Raw genomic sequence first — 19,357 nt, 5'->3', positions numbered from 1 at the left:
CAAGGATAAAACGTGAAGGATTAGAGCAAGGTGTACATTTTTGCCACATTTACCTTCTCACTTAATGTAAATTTGTGAAAGCCTAAATTCCTTTTTTTTTTGCTTTCCTGCATCCCAAGTCACCCAGTGAGGATATAATTTCAGACATGGTCAAATACTCCTTTGCCATTGCCAAAAGAGAACACGTTCTTGGGCAAATCTCACAACTTTCTCATCAATTTTCTCTCCCTATTGAAGGGCAGTATGTGTCTTCCATTCTGAAGGGCAGTATGTGTCTTCCACTCAGCATCTTTCCTTAAGTGCACGATTCTTGTTAACACCTCAGCTCTGTGGGGTCACATGCTAATGTTTCAAGATAAAATTATAAATAAACCAAATCCTTTTCATCTCGTTAATACATTTTCCTGCATATGCTGTGTAAAGCAAATTATAACTACCCTGGTCAAAAATGACACCAATCTGATTTTTTGCACATGGGAAAGATTAATGTAGTTTTTTCTCTTTTAAAACTACTTAATCATAATTTGAAGATGAATATAGTAAAATGTTCCCTACGATAATGGTCAAACAATTGATATACCTGTACTGTCAGGTTATTTACATTAGATTATAAAATGTAAATGCCATAGTTTTGACATTTATCATCGTATTAAGTATTATTGGGCAGCACGGTCGGACAACGCTATTACAGCGCCAGCGACCTGGGTTCGAATCCAGTACTGTCTGTAAGGAGTTTGTGCGTTCTCCCCATTTCTGCTTGGGTTTCCTCTGGGTACCCCAGTTTCCTTCCACCCTTCAAATCATAGAGGGGTTTTAGGTGAATTGGGGTATATGGGTGACACGGGATCATGGGCTTGAAGGGCCTGTTACCATGCTGTATGTACGCCACTAGTCTGGAAATGCTTTTAAGGCCACTTTCACATACTCAGAAGGTTCTCATATTAGGTTATCTGATTCATTTGCACTAAATTTTTTATCTCAGAAGATGGTTTGAGTGTATACCTAAAAAACATACAATATGTTGCAATTTGACAACAAATTTCTAGCAGTTTTTATTCTTAGTCATAAATGTAGTCCTAAAATTGAAACCCATTTTCCTATGATGGAGGTTTAAATGTACTGTATTGAAATAAGAGAGAGATAGATACAATTGGTACATTAATACTGAAAGTAATTCTTCTTGCTAATTCTTTTCCTATAAGAGTCTTTCCGAAATGATGTCAGCTTACCTCAGAATGAGAGTTGTTGATGTGGTACTTGACTCCACTTTCTGAGCTAAATTCCTTCTGACAAATCAAGCATCTGTATTTCCCAACTAGATGCTCACCCTGTCATAAAACAACAGATCATTAAATCTCAGAACTTAAAAATTGAAGAAATACTGCAAGACTTCGCCAAGGTCTACATTTAAAAGGTTATGCATTCAAGTTTCAAATCAGTTTTCATCATTTTGATTGGAAAATTACTTCTACGATCATACAACCTCAAACATCAAGAGAATATCTGGTGTATATTTGAATCATATCAATAAACTGTTCATACTGTAATCTTGCAGTAAACATCCTAAACTTCTGGTCAGATATGCAAAGTGATCCTTGAATATGAGAAGCCTGAACTTAGCAGTGAGATGAATTTCAGCGCCAAGCCACAAACGACTTCAGAAATCTGTCAGGGTTGTGGCGGAGGGGGGTGGGGGGGGGGGAGGTGTTGAATTTCAAATCTTTATCAATGTTTTCATATAGCTAACAGGAGAGTCACTTGTTAAAAATGTTTTTATGAAAAGTTTAATGTGAATGTGGAATTTTAAAACAAACTATGTTGAAACTGAATTTATGCATTCTTTGAAAATAAATGTGAAATTTTACATGCACGACGGGGAGATTAGAAAGTGTGAGTCCAAAGGTCCAAGCTGGTATTAAACCAAGGCACCTATGGAGAAAAATATAGGTACAGGTTTCTTAGATCAAATGTGCCATTTAAATTCTGCAGTGATGCACAGGGAGTTTAAAACAAACCAACCCAAATAAAAATGAAATGTTGAAAAATTAGAAGCATTCCCAGTAGGTTTGTTAATTTTCTGTACATTTAACATGAATATTGGAAGTGTATTTTGCAGGAAGTGTGATAGTTATTTTCGACTGTGTCCAGCTTTTGTTATTTTAAGTGAAACTTTTTGTTTCCACTCACAAACCACCTTAAGAAATCCCTAAGCCATCAGTGCTCTGTGGTTAATAAGGGATTGCTCAAGGTGGTATGTGAGTGGGAAGAATAAGTTTGTAAATGAGTGTTTTAATTGTACCTCATTGACTCGTTATGTGCACTGTTTCATAACTCCAAAGGAAATGGGCCAATGGCAATTCTTCTTAAGTAAAATATTTCAGCGTCTAGAGCAGTGATTCTCAACCTTTTTCCCCACACTCACATAACCACTTTAAACAATCCCTTACTAATCACAGAGCACCTTTGATATAGGGATTACTTAAGGTGGCATGTGAGTGGAAAGAAAAAGGTTGAAAACCACTGTGCACTCAGAATTTTTTTTCCACATTCCACCACACCCCATTTCATTTATCCTGTTTAGAAACTTTTGTTGAAGTTATTGCAGCAGAACAAGAGAATGGCAGAAAAAAGTTATCGGCAAAAGTGATAATGAGTGCATTTACCCTTTGCATCAATTTACATTTATTCTGTTTCCAATTGTAATTCTTCTCCTTGAGGGCTTACAAGCATTCACAGAACTACCTCAGTTAATAGTTAAAAACTGCAAAATCACTAGAATTTCAAAATAAACAGATTGTGTAATATGTATTAATCACTCAACATGATAAATAGATTGGAAAAGATTGCCCACGTGACAGACGGATGAATGCCAGTTTGCCTAAACAACATACGCATTAAGCAACTTAACAGTTAAATACAACTTGGTTGGTCAACAGGAACTTAACACCTAACCAGAACCAGAGTGAAGCACAAAAGTCTGCAGACGCTGTAACTGTAGTGAAAAAAGTCAGAAATGCTGGAGGAACTCAGCAGGTCTCGCAGCATCCATAGGAGGTAAAGATATATAACTGAGCATGAGCTCTTCTATATCACGTGAGTTACCTTTACCTCCTATGGACACTGCGAGACCTGCCAAATTCCTGCAGCATTTTGGTGTTTTCACATGATTAAAATCTCCGCTTGTTTAGACTTCCATGCCACCTATTGGATGCCTAGAGAGTGACACTAGTGAACTCCACCGTGAACTTACAACAATGGACATACACCTACAATACTCAGCTGGAGTCTAGAATGTGAAAGAGATAAGGCCCTAAAATAGAGGAGAATTAGGCCATTCGGCCCATCGAACGATGGCCAAATAAGCAAAACAAAACTCAAAAAGATGAAAGATCAATCTGAAACATTAACTCTATTTTTGTTAACACAAACACTATCTTCAGTGTTTCTATTTTATTTTAGATTTCCATTATTTACATTTTTAATGATTCAATTAACAGCCTCCGTATGTTGTTTTTAAATAATAATTTTGTATTCAATTTATTTTAGGATTACCCACTTGAGTCAAAAATTGCAAACTTGACAACAGGACAGCAATGAACAGCTTTCTCTGTTAATGTCAGATTAACAGGAATCAGGATATCAGGAAACAAAGGCTAATTAGTCTTTGTGGTGAAATATTGGTAAATCTTACAAAATACTTTCAATGTTCGTCTGCCAAGGGCATTTGGTGAAAAGCCATTCTGAACATTCTGAAATTAATGAGAAGATATAAAATTGGGTTTGATTTGCTGATATTTTTCAGGTCCAATTTTTGCAGGAAATAAAAGTAGTGGAAGATTTATCTATGTTGAACAAATGACATCTCTCAAGCTCCAATGAACATATTTTTTCCTCAAATTTAAGTGAAAGAATGTTGCACATTCTTGCTCTTAATTCCCAAGAACCACGTACTTAAATTTGTGATAGGTTTGCAATTAGGCAGTACTTTAACCCTTTGGGAAGATTTCATTATTTTCACCACTGATATTCCGGTACTTGATTGCAATGTATGGTACAGAGCCAAGTGAACCAGTTCACCCAACTTGATTGCATGTGAGCCATTGAATTACATTTCCAACTGACCTTTGTACATGTTGCTAGATGAGCTTTTAGTCCAGAAAAACTTGAGTAAATTGCTTCGCAATGCTGAAAAAAGAATGTGCAGGTAAAATTCCTTGTCATTCATGGCAACTGCAATGAGTTGGGCAGAAAAGAGCGATGCTGAATAAGTAGTTTAAAAAAAAAAGAGTATTAGCGTAGGAACTACTTTCTCAGTGATCTGCTCTGAAGTGTGTTCAAAGTGAACCAAACAGACCATTTAGAGATCAGGTGTGAATGTCCAAACTGTTCCTAAAGAAAACTGAATGACCATCAGCCTCACTAAACAGCATCTGAAAGGGAACCAAATTTATTTCACCGAAGATATCAACAAGATGACTGAACCTTCGTAACAGTTCAGTAATTCATGGTCACTTTTCTCAATGTGACAAATTAAATCCTTCAGCTGCCATAATGTGATTTAATCCATAGTCCAATCCTCAAGACAGAAGTCCAGTAACTTGCCTATTGTGCGCGTGCACGCACGCACGCACATTTTATAGAGATACACACACATACATACACACATACACATATGTATGAATACTTGTCCTACATATATAGTGTTTGTCTATATGCGTGTTGCATCTGGTTGTGTATCTGTGTGTTTTACATCGAGGACCAGAGAACACTGTTTCGTTGGGTTGTACTTGTGCAACCAGATGGCAATAAACTTGACTTGACTTGATGAGTTTGCAAACTTTGTACATTAGACTAAAAGTATTAATTTCAAGTTTCACATTATTTGACTGTATCTCATCTTATCCAAGACTTAGGATCAAAACAAAGTGGTTTAGAGAAATAAAATTAATGAAATAGTCAATAGAAATTTTGGTGAAGTCACTGACATACACAGTATGATTCAAACTACTTGTTCATTTGTAGTAAAAACACATTGGCATGGATAATTTTCAATGTGGTTCCTTCTGAGTATAAAGCACATATGGTGGCCTCGTGTTCACTGAGAGCCAAGTGGTAGAAGATTCCTCATGGAATTCCACGGGAATCATCTGGGAATGAGAAAGGATAATTGAAGAAAGTGCCCTTGTTATGAATGGCTAGACAAAAAATGAAGGTCTGTCAAGGCAATCTCTCCAAGGTGATGTCAGGTACATTGAGAGTTCAAGGAAGATGGAAAGGGATAAGACATCTAGCAAAGAACACTATTTGTGACTCAGTTTGGATCATTTTGATACTGCGGGAGGCATGGAAACCTGATTGGAAAGACTCGAATAGGAATTTTTGAAAGAGATGATTATTGATCAGGGGATGATGGGACAATTACTTGGGAATTAAAAGGAAGTTTGGACATCAGGCACTGGTTATAAAGGAGAGGGTTTGTGACAGCAGTTTTAAAAGTGAATGTCTAGGGGAAAATAGCAACAGAATCAATAAACATAGGAGTTAAGATTGAAAGTTGGGTAGTCAGTTGTTTTGTGAAAATAGAGGACTAGATGAACTTGAAAATCGCATTGGACAATCAGGAAGGAAATGAAAACTATAATATATATAAAACAACACTAGTGATGGAAATAAAACTAATGTTGCCTTTACTTACATTATTTGGGCAGCAGATCTGACCATTTTCTTTGACCTCATTTTTCCAACTTTCCAGTTGTGTGGGATTGAATGTTGGGAACCCAGGGCGAGTGTACTTAAGCTGCAACAATAATAAAAAAAAGAACAGTTTATATGACAGCTTTCTCAGTCAAAACAATAACACTCCTATGACTTTTGCCGTAAATTGCGTAGCTTTGTGATTACAATTTTTGTGATAATAAGTGTACGTCCACTGAGGTTAATGTCAAAAGAGTTGTTACAATCACTTGGTATATCTGACCACAACTCCTTTTCTCCACATGTTTGATATTACTTTTTTCTACAGAAGAGAAATAAAATTTATGTAGTACTCCAGGTCTTGACAGAGCAGATTTCTAAAATAAATACTTAGTTTTTAAAATACTGATTATTACACAATCCAGCACTGTTTTGAATCAAATTACTTGTTCATTTGTAGCAAAAACACATTGGCATGGATAATTTTCAATGTGGTTCCTTCTGAGTATAAAGCACATATGGTGGCCTCGTGTTCACTGAGAGCCAAGTGGTAGAAGATTTTTCATGGAATAATGAAGAAGGTTTTCAAGGATTGCAGAGGGATTTGGGCTGCTTAGAAAAGTGGGCTGAAAAATGGCAGATGGAATTTAATGCTGATAAGTGTGAGGTGCTTCATTTTGGTAAGAAGAATCAGAATAGGACATACGTGGTAAATGGTAGAGCATTGAGGAATACAGAAGAGCAGAAAGATTTAGGAGTAACGGTACATCGTTCCCTGAAGGTAGAAACTCACGTGAATAGGGTGGTGAAGAAGGCTTTTAGTATGCTGGCCTTTATCAATCATTGCATGGAATATAGGAGTTGGGAGGTGATGTTGAGATTGTATAAGACGTTGGTGCGGCCTAATTTGGAGTTCTGTGTGCAGTTCTGGTCGCCTAATTATAGGAAGGATATAAGCAGAGTGGAGAGAGTGCAGAGAAGGTTTACCAGAATGTTACCTGGGTTTAAGCATCTAGAGTATAGGGAGAGATTGGACAGATTAGGCCTTTATTCTTTGGAGCGTAGAAGGTTGAGAGGGGATTTGATAGAAGTATTTAAGATTATGAAAGGGATAGACAGAGTGGATGTGGATAGACTATTTCCGTTAAGAGGAGGAAAGATTAAAACAAGAGGACATGAGTTAAGAATTAAGGGGCAGAGGTTTAGAGGTAACATGAGGGGGAACTTCTTTACTCAGAGAGTGGTAGCCGTGTGGAATGAGCTTCCGGGAGAAATAGTGGCGGCGGAGTCAATTGTATTATTTAAGAAAAGGTTGGACAGGTATATGGATGAGAAGAAGATGGAGGGTTATGGGCATTGTGCAGGGAGGTGGGACTAGAAAGGGGTGTTTGGTTCGGTGCAGACTAGAAGGGCCTAATGGCCCGTTTCGTGCTGTAATTGTTATGTTATGTTATGTTATGAATTCCGCAGGAATCATCTGGGAATGAGAAAGGATAATTGAAGAAAGTGCCCTTGTTATGAATGGATAGACTAAAAGTGAAGGTCTGTCGAGGCAATCTCTCCAAGGTGATGCCATGGTCAGGTACATTGAGAGTTCAAGGAAGATGGAAAGGGATAAGACATCTAGCAAAGAACACTATTTGTGACTCAGTTTGGATCATTTTGATACTGCGGGAGGCATGGAAACCTGATTGGAAAGACTCGAATAGGAATTTTTGAAAGAGATGATTATTGATCAGGGGATGACGGGACAATTACTTGGGAATTAAAAGGGATTTAGGAACATGGTGCTAATACTCCATCCATCCATGGCCCATCCCTTCACAAGCAAAGATGAACACGGAGCCTTGTGGCTTTTCAGCTTTAGGCACTGTGTGGGGCAAGGACTTGGAGGCAAGTGCTTATACTACCTTATCATTAATATTCCAAGATCTTGTTTCTACTTTAAATATTTACATTTTAAATTAAAAAATATTAAACATATATCACAGTAAAAGACCCTTTTGGCCCATGAGCCCATGCCATCTAATTACATCCTACTGACCTACTCGCCCGGTACGTTTTGAACAGTGCGAGGAAACCGTAGCACCCGGTGGAAACCTACACAGACATGGGGTGAACGTTCAAAATCCATACAGACGGTTCTGGGTTCGAACCCTTGTTGCTGGCGCTGTAACAGTGTTGTGCTAACTGCCTCACTAACCATACCACCTTTTATGGTACAATTGGAATTACGCTAACAGAATCATTATCTTGCAAGAAATTTGCCATACAATGCAGCAGGAATTCAGCTAGAATTATGACTTTAGGCAGTGGACCAAAGACAAATATTTTTTCCAGAATTTTCCCCCACACTTTGGAAAGGAAGTAACCTTGCCCTCCACATCCATGCAAGCACTATTGGGTTTCCATATCACGTGGTAATTTAAGAAAAATAGACCTAATAAAAATTTAAGTTTTTTTTATAAAATCAAAATTGGATTCTTGTTCCTCATGTCACTTTAACTTAAACAAATGTGCTCTTACTCTCTTAATATCTGGGACTAAATCATCTTTATTTCTTCTTCTAGTCCAAAGTTTTGATAATTCATCTTCTGCAATTTCCTGGAGATGGAAAACAGCGACTTGTGCAGATCTTCGGCGAATGCGCCCACTTGGTGTTTTCTCAAATGAGTTCTCTAACTCTTCATCAACCGATTTCTGATCAGAATCTTCAGGTGCCTGAACATTTTGTTGGGATACAATAGGTATCATTAATGTAATTGCCTTAAAAAACACAAATTGCTCCTTTTACAATCCATCCATTCGTTCATACAGTTTCTACAGATGTGGTCTTTCTGTGAAATGAGATCCGACTACCAATATTATACTCATAAAACATCGTCCTTTTATGTACACTTAAATATTTGCCATCAAGCTTTAAAGCATGGAAGAATTTATAAAGTATATTACTTGAAGTAGAATCAACTAACAGATGATCATGAAAATTGAACTTAATATCGTAACAGTTAGAGTTTATTGTAAATTACGATCCCTTAAGTGCATCAAGAAATTTTGTCTTGAAGAATATGTTTATGTATCAGAGTGATCACTGCAAAGATAAGTAACAAAATAAATGCTTTTCCAAAAAATGTTAGTAAGGAACACTAAAAAATTCAATATCCTGGTTAGTATTGCATTATATGTTCAATTACTGTCGCTATCACTGAACCTACAAATATCTGACTTTGAAAAAAGTACATGGAGCAAAGAGGGGAAAAATCACATTAAAGATTCTGCTGTAAGATTAATATTTCAACTGCATTGTGCAACAAAAGCTGTAAAGAAAAAGCATTACCATTAAAAAAAAAATTCCACGGCAAGTATCAAGGAAATCTTACATTCAGCAGTGGAAAGTTGAGTTAGATGTCCATGATATTTTCTTTTATAAAAAATGACAGGGCTCTTTCTTACTTGAGGAAAACGTTGAATTTCATGTCCTATTTAAGGCCACAACCTATCCTGGAGGAAGTGCAACACTTCTGGTGATGACATTTTCTATTGCGATATTAAGCCAAGGCATTGCTTATAAAGGATTTCCCAGAACTCAATACATCACTTAAACAGAGTATTTTGTCATTAGTTTACAGGGTACTATCTAATGCACACCTTGGCTAGTATTTTTCCCTGCATTTCAGTGCTTAATTAACCAAATTATGCAAAAGAAAGTTATTCTTCCTTCATGCAGTGAGCTTGTAATGTCAACCAAAATCATCTCCAATGACATGTATAAAACAAAGAATTGTACATGTGCATATGGTTTGATTGGAGGGGAGGGCAGGAGGGAGCATGTGCATTTAAAGATATATACACAGTTTGAATATTGCCTGAAAATGGCTTGAGAGGAATGCCACATTTAAAATCATTCACTCTCTAAAGTCACGAAATCTTACCATCGTATGTTCTGATTTTACATGATGGTCATGACCAGCTTTTGACTTATATTCTTTCTTGCAGTGTTCACAAATGAAAATGGCTTTTTCAATATCTTCAGGCTCTTTCCCACATCTTTTTAGATGGTACTGGTAGCCCATTAAACTGGTGAATGTAGTTGTGCAACCCTAGGAAGGGAATATTTGTAAATACAATGTTCTAACTCAAGAGATGGGGGTATATCCAACTTTTTCTGACCATTCTGACACACAGCATTCTTTCATAATTGGTTTAAACCAGAAACTACTCAATTATGATCGTCTTAAATCTTAAAGTGTAAATGCGACGAGTTTTATGGGATGAAATATGAATGTCTGCAGAATCTGTGATTGCAATAAAAATGCACAGAAATGCTGGAGGAACCCAGCCAGTCTCACAGTGTCCATAGGAGATAAAGACTTATTACCAACATTTCAGCTCTCAGCCCTTCCTCAAAGTATAAGCAAAGAACAGGAAGGTGTCAGAATAAAACTCAAGGCTGTCAGGGGATGGGTTTGGAAGTCCAGACCAACAAAAGGTATTAATTGGATATGAAGAGAGGAGAGGTGAGAATTGATTTTGGCTCTACGAAAGGAAAGAGGGAAAAGAAAAAGAGAGAGACAGAGCTTGGCAGAAAGGTGATGGGGATAATTTGGGGGTGGGGAAAAGGGTTGTTTAATGGAAACTAGAGAAGTCAATGTTAATGTCATCCAGTTGGAGGGTGCTCAGATGGAAGATGAGGTGTTGTTCATCCAATTTGTGGGTAACCTCAGTCTGACAGTGCATGAGACCATGGACAGACATGTACATCAAGGGAATGGAATGGGAAACTGAAATGGGTGGTCACTGCAGCGGACAGAGCTGAGGTACACCACAAAGCAATCTCCCAATCTGCGCCCAGTCTCTCCATTGTAGAAAAGACCACAACAGTAGATGACTCCCACAGATTCACAAGTAAAATGTTGCTTCGCTTGGAAGGACTTTTTGTGGCCCAGAATGGTGGTGAGGAGGGACATGTGGGTGCAAGGGGAGCATCTCCTTCAGTACGGGTAGGTGCCAAGGGAACGATTGGTGGGGAGGGAGGAGTGGACAAGGGAGTCATGGAGAGAGCGGTCCCTATGAAAAGCAGAAAGAAGAGAGGAGAATATGTGTCTAATGGTGGGATTTCATAATAGTGGCGGAAATGGCACAGGAGGGTATTTGGACATGGAGGCTGATGAGAACAAAGGGAATCCTGTCCTTATTGCATGTGGGGATGGAGGGGGCCAGAGTAGATGTACAGGTAATGGAGTATATGTGGGTGAGGGCCAATTTGATGGTGGTAGAGAGAAAGCCACATTATTTGATGAAGGACTATACCCAGAGCTATACCTCTGCTATTGATTTTATGATTGTTGCCATGTGGTTTGAGAAAATAAAGAATGTGCAGTATTAAAATTAACCCTAATAACAATTCAAAAACATGTTGAGAAGTAAATTCAGCATTAACCTTCCATTATTAATAATTCAGAATAAATTTAACCTCATTAGGACACTTTAGTTTTCCCATTTGTTTAAGGACACATCGGAGTCTTTCACGTTCCTGCTGTTCATCCAGTAACTTCTCTGCGTTCATCACAGGCTGGAAGACATACGACGAGAAATCTTGCTTCATAGCAGGTTCATAAGATACCATTAGCAACTTTCTTTAATAACAGGGACTCGGCTGGTTTAAAGCGGATGTTGCATAGTGAGAACCCAAATAAACTATTGTGGTGGCCCACTTACCAGCAAGCGAACCGGCTCCCAAAATGGCAGACGTGCTGTGGAAAATTTGAAAAATTGACCTGCATCCAACACAGGTTTTTTAAAAAATCTGGGCTGATGACACCACTGATGATGTCACTTCCTGTCCATGTGACAAAAGCAGTGATGTGTATAAGCCCAGCATGCAAGCCTGGAAGTGTCAGTCTTGCACTAAACTCCTCAGTGAATACCCCGCGTATACGTTAACTTGATTACATGTACATTGACGTCTAATAGTAGCTCAGAATAGAATACTTCACTACATTGGTGACCCCAATTTCCAGCAGTCAGCACTTAATAAATTAACCCAACACTTACAAAATTAACCCAGTCTGTCATTCTTGATCAGTACAAATACAGATACTATTGACTTACCTTATTGTGGTGCTCTGCCATCATGTGATATTTCAAACCAGCTTTAGATTTAAACTGCTTGCTGCAATGTTGGCATTTCAACGCATCCTGTAGCTGAAAGAAATAGAATAAATTCAACTTTTCCCAGCCGATAATACTACATAATAGCACAATCTTAGCAAGTAATCTTTCTTTGAATATTTTTTTCAAAAATTATACATAGTAACATTTTAAATTAGTAATCTTAAAGAGTTTGCTTTTCCATAAATAAAAGTATAAATGCATATTTTAAAATACCAAACTTTTAAAATAAATAAATGATTTTAAAATTTATTCAACATTCATTATAACAATAAACCTTCACAAGCATCTCTTTCAATACCTTTATTAGTTTCATGGTATAGATGTTACATAGGAACATGAGAATAAAACAGAAAATTAATAAACCTTACAGAATAATACAGATGATATTGTAACCTATGTTACATTAAAAAGTGGAAAAAAACACTAAACTACTATTTTAAGATATATCTTAAAAATAAGCGTAAATAACATCTTGGAAGATCCCCTGATTGTTTAGCAAAACTACAATGGTGAGTAAAATTTCCACTTTAGATCACTTTACTGCTCAGTTTAACAAGAGATGGGTGATTAATGTTTCAACAGAATAAAGAACTGAGGAGGAGATAAAGAAAAGTGTCTTCATGCTTACGGTTGCTTTGATAAATCTGGAAATCAGATAGTAATCTGAAAAGATGAAAATTGGTGGAGCATGTATGAATTGATGATCATATCAAAAGTTTATGTAGAGAAATGGCTTAATTCAAACCACAGATGAACTGTTTACATGATGTAACATTCTCTGATTTAATGCTATAATTATATCTGCATGAGCATGGACATAAGGTGAGGTGATCAGTGGGAACAACAGTAATGATTCCAAAATGAAGTAAACAACACTTATTATCCAGGTTTACTATGGAAATGCGGTGAAATACATAAGTCCACAGATGCTGTGATTGTAGTCAAAAGAGAGATTGTGGAGGAACTCAGCCAGTCCCATGGCATCCAGAGAATATAAAGATATATTACCGTCATTTCAGCCTGAGCCCTCCAGAAATTATACATCAGTGAAATTCATACAAGCTCTTGACAGAAGGACCAAAAAATGAGACTCAGGGCATTGCATTTTATTGCAAAGTTAAAGTGGGAAGGAATGGAAAAAATATTAAGAATCTAACAACAGAACGTTATGTGGGAAAAATATTCAATGGATCACCATCTTTAAATTCTTTTAAAATTACCTAAAATGACTCGCTTTTAAGCCAATCTCCTAATGTTATTAAATTTAGTAATTCAATTGAAGATAATATTCAAAGCTGGTCAGTTTAGAAAATATACAATTAAATAAGGAATTGGAATATTTGTTTTGAATTATATATTATATTTTGGCTCTGCTTTAAAATGTAAAAGAAAGACAAAGTCTCGAGAAACTGTATCAGTTGTTCAGTTCAGAGATTCAAAGTTCAAAGTACAAATTTATTGTTAGGGTACATACATGATATCACATAGAAGCCTGAGGTTCTTTTTTCTGTGGACCAGGCAGAATTTATATTTATCAGTAACTAAACTGTACTCAAGAAAAAAGATACGTGTACAAAAGAGAGAAATGTAAACAAAGAAATAAATGTAAACAAATTGACTTTGCAGTACATAAAAACAATAAATATTCATGTGCAAAGTAAGGGTCCTTAAATGAGGTTCTGATTGAGTCTAACATTGTTTAGGTATCTGATGATGGAGGGGTAACAACTGTTCCTGCCTCTTGTGGCATCTATACCTCTTTCCTGATGGCAGCATCGAGAACAAAGCATGTCCTGGGTGGTGTGGATCCTTGACGATTGCTGCTGCTCTCCAACAGCAATGTTTCCTGGAGATGGTGGGGAGAGTTTTGCCTGTGATTTACTGGGCTGTGTCCACTTTTTCTGCTCAGAGGTATTGTTGCCCCCATACCAGACCATGATGCAGCCAGTCAGCACATATGTAGAAATTTGTCAAGGTTTCTAATGTCATACTGGTCCTTCACAAAATTCCTGAGGAAGTAGAGGTGCTGATGTGTTTTCCTCACGGATCACATTAGTATGTTGGGCCCTCCAAAATATTGACTCCCATAAATTTAAATTTGCTCACCATCTCCAGCATCGATCTCCCACTGGTCACTGGATTATACCACCCCTGGTTTTTCCTTCTTAAATCTACAATCATTTATTTGGTTTTGGTGACATTGAATGGAGGTTGTTGTTAGAGCACCATTCAAACACATTTTCAATTTCCTTCCTGCATACTGACTCATGACCCCCTTTTCAAGCAGATCACTTCTGTGGTATCATTAACAAATTTGTAAGTGGTGTTGAACTCAGCCTCACAGCGATAGGTGTAAAATGAGTACTGCAGGGGACTAAATAAATAGCCCTGTAGTGCTCCAGTATGGATGGAGATTGTGGAGGAGATGTTCTTACCAATCCTCACTGATTGCCTTCCAGGTGACAATTTGTCAATAATTAATAGCAGATTGTGCTTTAAGTTGCAGTTGTTTGCACCACATTCATCATAATATCAAAGATTCAGGGTGAAAAGCTCAATTCAGAATCTCAACTTGATGTAATGCATGGGGTGTCATTTCAGATATAGAATTTTCTAGCAAGTTTTAATTGACTGACAATGGTTCATTCATTCACTGTATGTGAGGTATTGCCATGTTTGTTCATTTAACAATAGAGACTAAAATTCAGAAACAGTTCCTAGCCTTTGAAGTCTGCAAGAAGTGATCACATATTTAAAGCAAGCCTGCTATTAGGTCTGGATCCTTGGGGGCAGAGCTTGTTCCTGTGTGCCACAAGAAACTGATATCAATCCGGTGTTCTTAACCTGGTACAGGTACACATACCCACGTTGTTCTGGATAAGATGCCCAAAAATGCTCGGGTCAGATCGATAGGAACCAATCTAAAATGAATATATTCAAATGCAGGTCATGAGGGAGTACCAATCCATCGATATTTGAATGAAAGCTTTGTGTCCTTCAAGGGTTAATTCATCTCCAGATTACTCGTGAACGGGCTTCTAGTTTCATGATCTCCTGCTCCATTTTCCCTACCTCATTATTGCCTATTGAAAGAAAGCAAAAGAGAGAAACTCCACTTGCCATAAGGTTGAGGCACCTTCACGTCATATCATAAGAACTGCTTCTGTGGAGGAGCACCTTAAACAGTCAGAGGAAAGAAAACCAGGGATCTAGCGCAGGATCAAAAATCACCCGCTACTGGGGAATGATACAACTAGGGCCAGAGGGGACCTGTAATATGTATTCTCTGTCATCATAACACAGAATTTTTCAGGGAATTAGAAGCTAAGTCAAGGGCCACTTCAATTCAAAGAGGTTCATCTAATTACAGTTACATCAAATGTCATAGGCATCCTCTTTTTTAACACAGAATTTTTTAAAAATAGTTAGGATGGATATTGATGGAAGCACTTCTACTAAATTGAGCCCAGCAAAGTTATTTTAAGATTCGATTCAATTTATTATTATAGTAATAAAACTATTATTATAGAAATATTACATGAAATTTCTTTTTGCCTGCTGCCAGGCAGACAGATTTACCACTGGCAGGAATTGCCTAAGCACCTCATGATATGGGTTCCACCAATGTGTTCTTTTCTTTTGCGTTGGAGTGAAGAACGATGAGAGGTGATTTAATAGTGGTCCATAAAGCCCCTTTCGGACTTGCGTCCCACTAAATCGGCTGTTCAGTGTCCCAGGATAGGAATGGGGGTTTGGCATTTCACACTGGACCACTGCTAACTGGGACGCTGAACGCTTTCACACTTGCAAGAGTCTATCCCCGGTGTTTGGTCTGTTCTACCTTTAATTGGAAGTGCCTGCATGACACGGCATGCAAAAGAGAGAAGTGATTGCCCATTTCTCACACCTGATCTCAACACCGGTGTCTGCAGACGCCGAAGATTGTACTAGGGGTTGAGGCCATCAATCCCCGGTGTGAGATGACATCATCTGCCACTGGGGTTGAGCTGATTTTGCTTTCACACTTGCCACTTTAAAAGTCGATTGGCGTTTGATTCCTGGGATCACTGGCAACTGTGAAAGGGGCTTAAGATTTTGAAAGGCATAGGTAAGGTAAGACAGTCAGTGTCTGGAATTGTGGATGCCTGGAATGCCTCACAAGGGGTGGAAGTGGAGGCTGGAACAATAGGGGCATTTAAGAGATCCTTGGACGGGCACATAGATGAAAGAAAAATAGAGGGTTACGAGACAGGAATGGTTTAATTTTTTTGGTAGGAATACATAGGTCAGCACAATATCGAGGGCTGAGGAGCCTGTACTATGCTGAAGTATTCTATGTTCTAGAATATTGGTAGGCCAGATTGAAAAAGAGTATATTTTTCTTTGCTTCTTCAAAGCTCATTTTTGCCCTGTAAATGCGTAGCCTAACAAGGGGGACAGTAAAAAGTGCCTGCTGGAAGAGCGCCTCTAGCATCTTGCAGCATTATTCATTATCCTCTCACTTTTATTCTCTTGTCTGACTTCCTTATCAGGTTATGTCTGTGAACATCAAAAACTCCATCTCAGCATTAAAGGTACAATGTTGCAGCTGGAAAGAGTCTTTCGCCTTCAGGCGGACTTCTGTGGGAAGGATGTTGAGGCTTACGAGAAGGCGCAGAAGTCTCAGGAGAGATTGAATAACCTTGCATTATACTCAGTGAAGCAATGGAAGTTGAGGTAGATTTAAAAAAAATACGAGAAGCATGGATAAGGTAATAAATACGGCAGGAGTTTTTTTTTCTCCCGGGATAGAAATGTCAAATGCTAAAGGATATAGGTTAAAGGGGGATAATTAAAAGGAGATTTGTGAGGTAACTTTATCTATTTACACCACGGAGAACATTAGGTGCCTGAAGTGCACTGACGACAGCAACGTTTGAGAATGTAACATCTATCTTAGAATTGGTACAATTCTAATGTTTTTGATTTACAGCTCATCTAAAAATTAGACATTGTGTGTACATTTTTTATTAATTATGATCAGAATTACATCTCGCATTACCTCTTTGCATATTTCTAGGTGTTTCTTCAAACCTGCCACAGTCTTTCGGTGCACAGTCACACAGTTAGGGCATATAACCACTCCTTTCTCCGCAATTTCCTGATGCCACTTTTCTTCCTGGCTTCCTGTAAACAGCAGTATGAGGATAACATTAAAAGCCACTTGAATGACCTGTTTAGCCTTGCTTGCTTGTACAAAACTCATTTGATTTTACTTAGCAGAACACTTGTACAGTTAGGCTGAATTTAATTAATTATACATTTACAATTTAATCAAGGATTAAACATACAGTTTACATCAGAAACACTATTTTGAAGAATTTAAAGCTTGTTACTTAAATGACCTCTATGAGAGTTAGTACCACACATTACAAGTTAAAACAACTTTTCAGTTATCCGATTTGTATTCATGACCCTCTTAAAATAATAGTGCCCGATACCAGAAAATTGGGAAGTGATGGCTTTTTAAACTCAGAACTTGGGTGGCTAAAATGCAATCTGCTTCCTGACTTTTAAATTAATTAGCTCCCTTTAATCAATTCATTTGACCAGGTGAACAAACCACTGAAATATTTTGGCATTATTCTTTAAAAATATAGACACAGTTCCGATGATGCCATAGTGATGTAATTTTAATCTGTTTCCCATGCAGTGGTCATGATTTCAGACCCATGCATGCCAGTAACAAGAGCGCTGGGGTGAATCTCATTTAGGAAGTCTTAAGGAACTTAGCTTGCTGCTGTCGTATCTCCCCAATAGCAACATTTTATCTCCCTTTTCAAGCAGAAAATGTATTTCAATTCAAATCTATAGTCTGGGAATGGATGAATTTCTTTACGGATCAGAAAACGGCATTGAAATATTCCAAGCCTGCTTCAGACTGTGGTCTTGAACTTAACTCCAGATCTCATAATATGTTATATCAGTTCTTCAACATAAATGCTGAAAACATGCAACATTAACCATTTCTTACTCAGAGAGCAACATCAATAAAAAAAACTGCTTGCACTATATTGCTCTCCAAAATGGGACAGTATCATTTTCTCCCAGCAAGTTACTTGGCTGATACAGTCTGAGTAGCTTTCCAAACAAATGAGGGTATGGATACATCTACACCTCCAGAGAAGGTGCGCAGGGTATGTGAATATTTAGTTCTTAGATTATTCCCAAATTTTGGATTCTAGTGATTATTTTAGGTAAAGGCTCATTGTAACAAGATTTAGGGGGCACTTTCATGACTTGAACTAACTCCAGAAAGAAACCACCAGCTTTTCAAGGGTAATTAAGGATGGATAACAAATGCTGGATATATGCTCCTTGCCTCACAAATTGAATAAATTGAAAAATTGAATAAAAAACTCTGACCTTGGAAGTAGAGAAAATCAGACAGATTTTAAGACAATTCAGCCTTAATAGTTTCTGCTATTATATATTTTTATATTATTTTACGAGTGGGTTATGTTTAGATTTAAAAAATTCAGCATGCTGTCATCTTTGCCTGCAGTGAAATAATTAAAAGAATATTCACAATATGGAAGGCTTTAAATTACATTTAATTATTTTGCTGGGTATTAATATCAATTATTCATTGGATACCATTTGTGGATATTATAACATTTAGAAATAATTTTATATTTCAATTTAACAATGTGCCTCAATCCATTTCGAATACCTTATTGTAATGTGTGTCGAAAGAACCAAAGACTTGTTGATCCAAACCAAGGCTTTTATTAACTAAAAGACTGGAGCATATCACAAGTAGGTCGACCAGTCCAGAATGACCTGGTCTGGCTTGGAGCAATCCTTTAAGACCTGCCAGTAGGTGTGGCTACACTCTCAGCCAATCACAGTCATCCTACACTACCATCTGTACATATACACATTGGTGATAGAATCTTTAAGATTCATTAAGAATTTGAAATAACCATCCTAGTCTTACCTGGTAAATATGTGACGGGTTCTTTTTTTATGTGAACTCCCAAAGGTTTCCTTTGCAATTCTTCAGTGCACGAGGTCTTAGTTTTCTTCTTGCCTCTACCCCTTCCTTTGTCATCTTGTTTTGAAAGTCCTTTGTTCAAAAAAAATAATAAATCCAGAGTTTAATGAAACTATTTCAGAAAATTATCTTCATACAATATTTAATGAGTCCCTTGCTATTTTTCAGGTTCTACTAAAAAATGAATGTAGACATTTTGTTAAACTGTTTGGAACATATTTTGTGGAGTCCTGAACTGATATGAAACTCAAAACAATTTATTTCAAAGAACTTATAACCTCTAATCAAGGTTATCATATACACACTTATCCACGGAGGAAAATAAATCTCTTCTGCCATGTCAGTGGACGTACCACATCACAAAGTAATGGAGAAATCAATGAAGCAAAAAGGGAATCTCACCTGATGAAAAGAAGGTTAAAATAAAACTGTTTTCAAAATAAAAAAAAATTA

General features: G+C 37.3%; 1 protein-coding gene across 12 annotated transcripts in view; it reads right to left on the bottom strand.

The window, feature by feature from the left end:
* znf512b (zinc finger protein 512B) overlaps window positions 1-19,357 on the bottom strand; it is a 74,795-nt gene that overhangs the window by 11,625 nt on the left and 43,813 nt on the right. For 9 of the 12 annotated variants that reach the window (XM_069883833.1, XM_069883835.1, XM_069883834.1 and 6 more), the window contains exons 7-15: window positions 18,848-18,976; window positions 16,910-17,034; window positions 11,806-11,898; window positions 11,168-11,266; window positions 9,627-9,794; window positions 8,221-8,415; window positions 5,696-5,797; window positions 4,123-4,185; window positions 1,230-1,328 (exon numbers count right to left, since the gene is read on the bottom strand). In XM_069883833.1, the coding sequence (XP_069739934.1) occupies window positions 1,230-1,328; window positions 4,123-4,185; window positions 5,696-5,797; window positions 8,221-8,415; window positions 9,627-9,794; window positions 11,168-11,266; window positions 11,806-11,898; window positions 16,910-17,034; window positions 18,848-18,976 (1,073 nt within the window). Of the gene's footprint in view, window position 1; window positions 343-372; window positions 1,120-1,229; window positions 1,329-4,122; window positions 4,186-5,695; window positions 5,798-8,220; window positions 8,416-9,626; window positions 9,795-11,167; window positions 11,267-11,805; window positions 11,899-16,909; window positions 17,035-18,847; window positions 18,977-19,357 lie in introns of those variants that run through there. The other 3 variants (XM_069883840.1, XM_069883843.1, XM_069883842.1) reach the window with 3 other exon arrangements.

The sequence above is a fragment of the Narcine bancroftii genome, chromosome 6 (genome assembly GCF_036971445.1).
Source record: "Narcine bancroftii isolate sNarBan1 chromosome 6, sNarBan1.hap1, whole genome shotgun sequence".
Classification (NCBI taxonomy): domain Eukaryota; kingdom Metazoa; phylum Chordata; class Chondrichthyes; order Torpediniformes; family Narcinidae; genus Narcine; species Narcine bancroftii.
Note: the sequence above shows the minus strand (reverse complement) of the source record. Positions and strands in the feature narration are given on the sequence as shown.